At 28.6% G+C, this 8,896-nt stretch overlaps 1 protein-coding gene across 15 annotated transcripts in view; it reads right to left on the bottom strand.

Annotated features, from left to right (window-relative positions):
* LOC105450906 (liprin-alpha-1) overlaps positions 1-8,896 on the bottom strand; it is a 45,552-nt gene that overhangs the window by 15,769 nt on the left and 20,887 nt on the right. For 7 of the 15 annotated variants that reach the window (XM_011691013.1, XM_011691022.1, XM_011691024.1 and 4 more), the window contains 4 exons: positions 8,504-8,698; positions 8,307-8,399; positions 5,949-6,103; positions 5,584-5,631 (listed from right to left, as the gene is read on the bottom strand). In XM_011691013.1, coding sequence (XP_011689315.1) covers positions 5,584-5,631; positions 5,949-6,103; positions 8,307-8,399; positions 8,504-8,698 — 491 coding nt within the window. The remainder of the gene's footprint in view (positions 1-5,583; positions 5,632-5,948; positions 6,104-8,306; positions 8,400-8,503; positions 8,699-8,896) is intronic. The other 8 variants (XM_011691020.1, XM_011691021.1, XM_011691026.1 and 5 more) reach the window with 3 other exon arrangements.

The following is an 8,896-nucleotide window of genomic DNA, read 5'->3' as shown; positions in this document are numbered from 1 at the left end:
TAAGTGACTGGAGTTCAGACGTGTGCTCTTCCGATCTTTTGAATGTTGTTCAGGATCATGACATTGATAAAGACCAACGACCTTGGCCATCTTTAGCTAGTGTTTGGATACCTTGGATGATGCTAATGCCGACAGTACTCCAATTTTCAAGCTTCATAACTCAAGATTTATTTCATAAAAAATATTTATTTATGTGTTTTGGAAAGTTCTCGAGACGTGCTATAAGAACATGTAATGAAAAATTGGGGGTTCCATTTAAAAAATTCAAAGTGACGTTGTCCTGACTTTGACGACGCCACTTAGGGTCAAACCAATGTTATCATCTTATGTCCCCTCCGAAACCCTACAACTTTTGTCTAAAACATTTTTTCGATAAACGCCTTCTTTCTGAGATAATCGCGTGGAAGTTTCAAAATAGGACACCCTGTATATACATATATATTCCCGCTAAGGAATTGCAGCTCAAAAATCGGTTAATGTATACATATATGTTGCGAGAGATCACAAATCATCGCATAATTTTCTATCATGAAATTTTTTTCTATCGATCTTCAAGCATAGTTCTTTCTTAATTGCTGAACGCAAGGAATGGTTTCCTTGCTGAAGGATTATAGCTCAAAAAGTATTATACATTTTTGTAGCACATTAATGCGGAAATATATGGTTTAAAGGAATTGTAAATTTAATCAAAAGACACGGTAATGTCTCGTGACAAGTCTACTAACGAGATCGATCTATCGAGACATTACCGTGTCTTTTGATTAAATCTACAATGTCTTTAAACCATATATACTTCCGCATTAATGTGCTACAAAAATGTATAATTCATTTTGAGCTATAATCCTTCAAAAGGGAAACCATCCCTAGTGTTCAGCAAGCAAGAAAGAACTATGCTTGAAGATCGATAGAAAAAAATTTCATGATAGAAAATTATGTGATGATTTATGATCTCTCGCAACATATATACATTAACCGATTTTTGAGCTGCAATTCCTTAGCTCCCTTGCATTCGACACTCATCAGATAACTTTTCGTTTTTCATGAAATGATTTATTTTTTGTATTTTTAAGCGTAATTCTCTCTTAAGTGCCGATCATAAGGGGTGGTTTCCCTATTAAAGGATTGCAGCTTAAAAATCGGTTTACGTATATTTCTAGAACTCATAAATCAGCAGATAATTTTTCATCATAAAATGACTTATTTTCTATCTTCAAGCATTGTTTTTTCTTGAGTGCCGAACGCAAGAGATGGTTTCCCTGCTAAAGAGTTATAGCTCAAAAAGTTTTATATATTTTTATAGCACATTAATGTTAGAAGTATATGATTTAAAGCAATTGTAGATTTAATGCTATTTTATACGAGTTACCTTTTCAGCGTATATACTAGTTTTGGGGTTGTTTCGAGGATAAGAGATGGAGCTTAAAAATCAAAACTGCATTGATTTAAGTGTTCATAAAAAGCTGCGAGAAAAAATTATGTGCCCATAAGAGATTTTCTGTTGTTAATTTTAAAGGATGAGGAACTGAGTAGTTTACTCAGTTCTTCCCCCATCTTTAAATCAAAATTCCTGCTAAGGCAGACGAGTTCAAAATTTTTAACTTGCTGGATTTGAGAACTTATAAATAGCTCTTAATTCTGAGATATTTGTTTTTTGATTCCCGCGTGGTGGGGGGCCAACTGGACAGAGGTCACGTATGTGTATGTCATACATATATTGACAATGCTGATTGACATTTTATATAATCACGAAAAAATGATCAAAGAAACAATATTGTCTTCTCTAAAGAGATAAAATATAAATTTAAAAGTAAAAAAACGATGGGTAAAATAACCAAATATTTGCCTATGCGATGGAACTTATTTTATGCATGTTTTCTTATGTTTTTATATGTGTTTAATTATTTGCAAACGTTAATTTTAAATGACATGATGGAAAAGTATTGAAAATTACATTTAAAGTAGCAGTTTCGTCGAAATTTGAACAAAAATTCAAGAATACGTAATACTTTCTTATCTTCTTTTTCTCTTTCTATCACCTTCTATCCCACTCCTGTACTCTTACTTAATTTAACATTATCCATTCTGACATTACCTAATCTTATCCAGCTTAATCTAACATCACCCAACCTGCCCCAAACTATTCCACTTTTAGCATGACCTATGTTCTTATGTTATGTACTATTTTTCCTATGTCCTTATTAATAAAAGTTTTTCTGACTTTCAGCCTATCATTGGTCATTCGTCATGCAACTGTAAAATAGGAAATCGAGTAGTTGGTTGCTGTTCGCATATTGCTACCATTATATGGAACGTATTTGTTTTATGCTTGATACTTAGGGGCTTTCTACAATAAGCCGTTAGTCACTACTCATATCATACTAACTAAGAATTGACCAATCATAGTCAAATATTTCTTTTACATTCAGCTGTGATTGGTCAATTCTTACGATTTACGGCTTACGATCTGACATACGATGTATTATAGACAGCCCCTTAGAAGTGAAGAACCAGCAGGGTATCTAGACAATTACTTCAATATTGAAGGATATTATGATGATGATGATGATGACTCTGACAACTAAACTACATAGTGATAATTTATAACGAAGTTTTTAAACACATATACGCATACACACACACACGCGCGCGCACGCCCGTTATTGGTCCTAGGTCATGCTAAGAGTGGAATAGTTTGGGGCAGGTTGGGTGATATTAGATTGAGCTGATGTAAGTAAGATTAGGTGATGTCAGAATTAATGATGGAAGATTAAGTAAGAGTGAAGAAGTAAGATAGAAGGTGATAGAAAGAGAAAAAGAAAATAAGAAAGTATTATGTATTTTTGAATTTTTGTTCAGATTTCGACGAAACTGCTACTTTAAATGTGGTTTTCAACGCTTTCCCATCATATCAGTTTAAAATTAACGTTTGCAAATGATTCAACACATCAAAAAACATAAGAAAACATACATAAAAAAGGTTCCATCGCTTAGGTAAATATTTGGTTATTTTATCCATCGTCCTTTCAAAAGTTTCTCTAATACAATTATATGAAAATCCTTCATTTTCAATGATAATCCCTTGAAAATTTCATGTTTTTAAAATTTTTAAGAATTTATTTAAACAGAATATTTAAATAAATTCTACCTGAAATTAACTGAAAAATACATTTTGTTATCCACTTGCCTTTAAAAAAATTTTTTTTACAAAAATGTTTCTTCTGATTACTTATAAATCAGAAATTATAAATTATAATTTAACTTTAAATTAATCAAAGAATCTGTCATTAAAAGGATAATTAGTAGTTTTGAGACGTGACCTATGTAAATATGAATAAGATAGGAAGGAGAAAAAAGAAGGAAAGAAAGGAGAAAGAAAAGGAGAAAGAAAAGAAGAAAAGGGAAGGAAAGTGAGAAAAAGGGAAGAAGAAAAGAGAAGACGAAGAAAGAAGGAGAAAAGGGAAGAAAGAAAAAGAGAGGAAGAGAGAGGGGGTGAAAGGATAGAAGAAAAGAGAGAAGGAGAAAAGGAAAGAGAAAGAAAAAGGAGGAAGGAAAGAGAGACACAGAGAGGAGGAAGAAAGAGAAATGGCAAGGGGGAGTAGAGGAGAGGAGTGGGAGGAGGAAGGAGAAAGAGTAGAAAAGAGAGAGAAAGAGAGGAAGGGAAAAGAAAAAAATGGGAGGACGGAGAATAGCGAGAGAGAGTAAGAGAAAGATGCTATCTCGATATTTATCTCGATATTTTCATTTTAACAAAAATCAATTTAAAATTGGCTAAAGAATTAATTATTATTGTAAAGATAGCTGATTTTGAGACATGTAAGTATTATTTTTATATAAGTGTTTATATCATATCTTATAAAAAACGTTTTCCTTTCTTTCTTTCTTGATTATATTATACTCAAAGGAAGAAACTCACAGACTCAAGTGAATTGTGATGCAATTACACATGATGGCTTCACATATGTATACATATAATACATACGTATATATCAAAACCTGTCCAATTTTAAATAGCGCATTTAACTAACAAAAAATTAATAATTAATTTTAATTAACTAATAATAATTATTATTAAAATAATTTTAATTTAATATTAATAATAGTTAATAGTTTAAGTAATAAAAAATTAAAATAAAATTAACAAAAAAACATAAGCACATCTAAATAAATTTTAAGAAATAACGTTAACAAATAAATATATAAAGGAAATTCTACAATACGCAATATTTGCACATTGCAATATTGATAACTGTTTATTCTTTATAAGATAAAATTATTATAGAGGTATGTTGATTATAAAGATAGAGAAAAAAGACTGAAACAACATAATATAACAAAATTCATGTTCTGTAGTATCCTATTTTAACTTTCGCATCGAAATGTATTGACTTAAAAAGTATAAAAGATATGGAAAAATGTTTTAGACAAAAGTTGTAAAGTCTGAAAGGGGACAAATAATGATAAAATTAATTAAAAAAAAAGTCGATTTTTCAAGATCATATAAAGATTATTTTTTAAAATAAAATAATATGATTTTATTATATAAGATAATTTCTCTAGTTATTCTGCATATATAAATATTAAAGTAGAGATATTAAAAATCAACAATTTATAAGATATTTTATATTTTCTGACATATTTGAATTAAATATTAAGCATAAATATTAAGCAATATTAAGCAAATATAAAATATCACGCAAATTGTTGTAATTGTTTTTTTTAAATTTTATTTTGATATTTTTATGCACAAAATAATAGGATAAATTGATCTAAAGAGAACACTTAATTACTTTAAAAAAATTGTAATTACATATTGCAAATTACACATTTTAAAAGCAACTGTTTTCTTTGCACCAATCAATTTATCTTATTATTCTGTGCATAAAGATATTAATGATGGATTCCGGCCTCATGTAATAAACTGTATTTTAAGACCAACAAATATGTGGCGCGCAGTTTGCGTGTGATTGGATATTGTAAAAATTATTATACACCAACATCCATGTCGGCTCGCATAGGTTTTACTTCACTAATGTGGATTTATTCTTGATGAGCCCTAATGCCTTTAAATGTATTTAAAGATATTAAGTAACAATTATCAAGAAATCAATAATAGTTTAGGAGATTATTTTTCATATTTTATGTTAAAATGTATAAAATATTTCATAAAGCATTAATTTTTCGATAATTTTATCTTCATACTTTTACATGCAGAATAATTACTAGGCATCATATTGCTGTAAAAAACTGGACAGGCTCGAAAATATGATAGATATGAAAACAGGTTAGTATCAGTCTCTTCTGGGATTTTCGGGTGTCTATTCGAATTATTGAACATTTCCGTGCCATTGTGCTCGAGAATCGATATTGCGGGCATATAAGTGATACTTTGCATGCTATATTTTTATATATCTGAAGATGTCTAATAAATGATGTAGTTATTTGAACTATAAACAAATTACCATTAACACGACTGGTCTGATTTCAAAGTCACTCGTCTCATGCCCGCAAGAGCCATTCAAATGCGTCGTGCACAGAGGCATATAATAATGTGATTTACATGCAATATTAATATCATTAATTAACCTGTGCGTGGGGAAACCACCACTCGGAAATCCGCTCTGTCCGGTACGTCTGATAGCACAAACAATGAAAAGATACTAATTTAAGAGATGACACTAAACTTCGGCTAATATCATCTCTATATCATATAATTAAGATGTAATAGATGTAAAGAGATTAAGGTTTCCCCACATTACAATCGTACGTCCTTTGTATAAAGATTTATAGACCTATATAATTGATATTTTCATTTTTTATACTTATTGTGCAATTGCCAAAGTATCGAAAGTAATTAACGTTATAAATAAAAACGAATATATTCACTCAGATATAAAAAATAAATAGATTTTGAAATCAGAATTTTCTTCTTAACAAAATAGAAAATATACCTTCTAAGTTCCTCCTGACTATGGGCTAGTGCTTGAACAACTCGTTCCAATCTCAGAGACCTGGCTGTTAAAGGAGATGCTGCATCGCTACCACTTCCTACACCACCACTATCTCTTTCGCTAACCGAATGCAGTTCCTCTCCCGATAACTGCAACTGTTACAAATGAGAACTATTCTTTCATTTTTGTATATAATTTGTACGTAGTATTTATCAAAATTTTTTTAATAATAGAATCTTTGATCAATTTTGAGTTGATTTTTTTCAAGTAAAAAAAGTCACGAAAGAATATCATGTATTGCAATTTTCTACATCAACTTTCCAATTTTTTACATCACATATTTTTGTAATTAGGCTTCAAATTAACATTTCATGAAATTAAATATTACTTAAAATTAAGTGCAATGTTATTACTTAAAATTAAGAACAATATTTTATAATATATATATTTAACTTCTCAAAGTTTACTTAGCTAAAACTTTTCTTTTTTCAATCACTTATAAATCATCAATTCCTCAAGATTTTTATTTAAAAAAAAATTGATTTAATATTGATCAAACAATCTGTCATTAAGAAGACATTCATTAAGACATCATATGTATAAAATAATGAATATAATTTCATAGTATTATAATGCAATACATTATTATAATGTATTATCAAATTATTATCTATGTTAATAAGCGAAAGATTTTCATTTTTCTTCTACCAGTTCTATTTTCTAATACATTAAAATTTAAAGAATTTTTTTTTACAAAAAATTATATTACATTAGATATCAATATTTCAATTAAAATTATTTTAAAACTATTTTATTAGAAATCATATTAAAAAAATTGTTTGCATAAGAAAAAATAGTAAATTTGTATAATTAAATTGATGGAAAGTATTCCTTACACATTTTATAGAAAATAGATTTTGATTGCTTTGTTTTAAATTTTAGTATTTTGTAGTCCGCATCAAGTTAATTAAAAGTCTTTATGAAATGCTTTACTCCAAGTTCCTTTAAAAGTTCTTTACATCTTAAATGGAAGAATATAGTCAAAATAAATTTTTTTCACAAACATTAGTTATAAACACTGTATAATATATTACGAAAAAAATATCCCAAACCTAATTGAAAAAAAATATCATGTTTTGTCAATATTCCAATAATATTTATAAAAAAATTATCAGTATAATACATGATATATTGTAAAACATGTTGGAAAAAATTTTTTGTTATTTGCATTTACTTTATTAGTTTCTGCCGATTTTCAAATAATTTTTTTAATGTTTAAAAAAGCATATTTAGAACACACAAACATAAAATCAAATATTTAATTTTTGGAAACTCAATGCTTCTTGCAATTAGAAAATAAAGCTTTTCAAATAACATGAAATTATTTAAAAATTAGCAAAAAAATAAATGCAAATAAAATAATTTTTATATTGCGATTTTTCGGAATATTAAAAAATGTGATCTTTCTTTCATAATATTAAGTCTAGGATATTTTTTTGTGATAAATTATAGTTTATAACTAATGTTTGTGAAAAAGATTTATTTTTCTGTATGAGATATAAAGATCTTTTAAAAGTCCAAGAGTAAAAGCGAAGGCATTTCAAACTTTGTGAGTATTTTTAATCAACTTGTCATAAATACTAAATTAATACAAAATATCAAAAATTGCAGTAAATTGACCAAAACCCATTTCTTATAAAATATGTGTGGGATATTTTGGAACTTATTTTAAGGAAAAAAACAAATAAACATAATTTTTCATTTAAGTGTTATTTACTGCATAAATAACGTCAATTTTTACGCAAAAATTAGAATTTTATGTTTATGTTGTTACCATTTTATAATAACATAATTTCTAGTATATTTTAATTTCAATCTGTAGAGCAAAGTGTCCTGAGAAAAACTAGATCAGAAAACAGCACATTGCTTCCTTAGAAGTCAGGGAATTATGCGAAACACTCGAAACTTTCGGACCTATCTTTAGTGACAAAAACACTTACATGTTTCATATGGTATAAATTTTGTATTACAAATTAATTTTCTCCATTTCATCATAGCGTATTCGATTTATTGATCTGACTCCGATTCGGTCTATTCTTTTTAGCTGTAAAAGAAGAGCTAAACTGTTCAAAAAACTCAGCTAAAAAGAACAGACTATTGATTTGAATCGGGTCGAGTCAACAAATCAAATACACTATCAGATAGGAGCATAGTTGTAAATAACACCTAAACGGACAACTGTGTTCATTTATTCCTTTCCTTAAAGTAAATTCGCAAATTTTACCTTTAATTTAAATACAAACCTCTTGTCCCTTCCCCTTTTAATCTAATAATAATTAAATCAAGTTACTAGCTAACCTGGCTAGCAGGAAGAGATTCTGATAGTTGGCCCGGACTAGCTAAGGAAGCAGCATATTGATGTAAATGCGCCGGAGACATTGACGCAGGTGCCTACGTGAAAAAAAAAAATACAGAAATATATTATAAACAACTTGACTCACTTTGCTCATACTCTATGTAATCAAACTAATATAAATAACAATTATTGCATTTACGTGATTACTAACGGTGTGGTACTTATGCAAATAATCCCTGCTTGGACTATGATGCGATTTTGGTGTAGACCGCCCACTCAGCGGCGGCGATGCTCGTTCGAGGCTACGACCTCTAGCTAACAGATTCATGTGTTCGAGGCTGCCAACGCGAGACTCCAATTCTTCTGCACGTGCTTCCGTACTCTGCTTTTCTTCCTATAAAATCCTTCATTTTCAATCGCTTAGAAACAAATCATTTAAAAAACTATCAATTCTTCAAGATTTAGATAAAAGAAGATATATATATATATATAATTATATAATTATATAATTATATATAATATGTAATTAATATATATATATATATATATATACACTGCTCAAAAAAATTATGGCATAGAAAAATTTTGAGCA

This window comes from Wasmannia auropunctata, unplaced genomic scaffold, assembly GCF_000956235.1.
Source record: "Wasmannia auropunctata unplaced genomic scaffold, wasmannia.A_1.0 LD336053.1, whole genome shotgun sequence".
NCBI lineage: Eukaryota > Metazoa > Arthropoda > Insecta > Hymenoptera > Formicidae > Wasmannia > Wasmannia auropunctata.
This window is presented reverse-complemented; position numbering and strand designations above follow the sequence as displayed.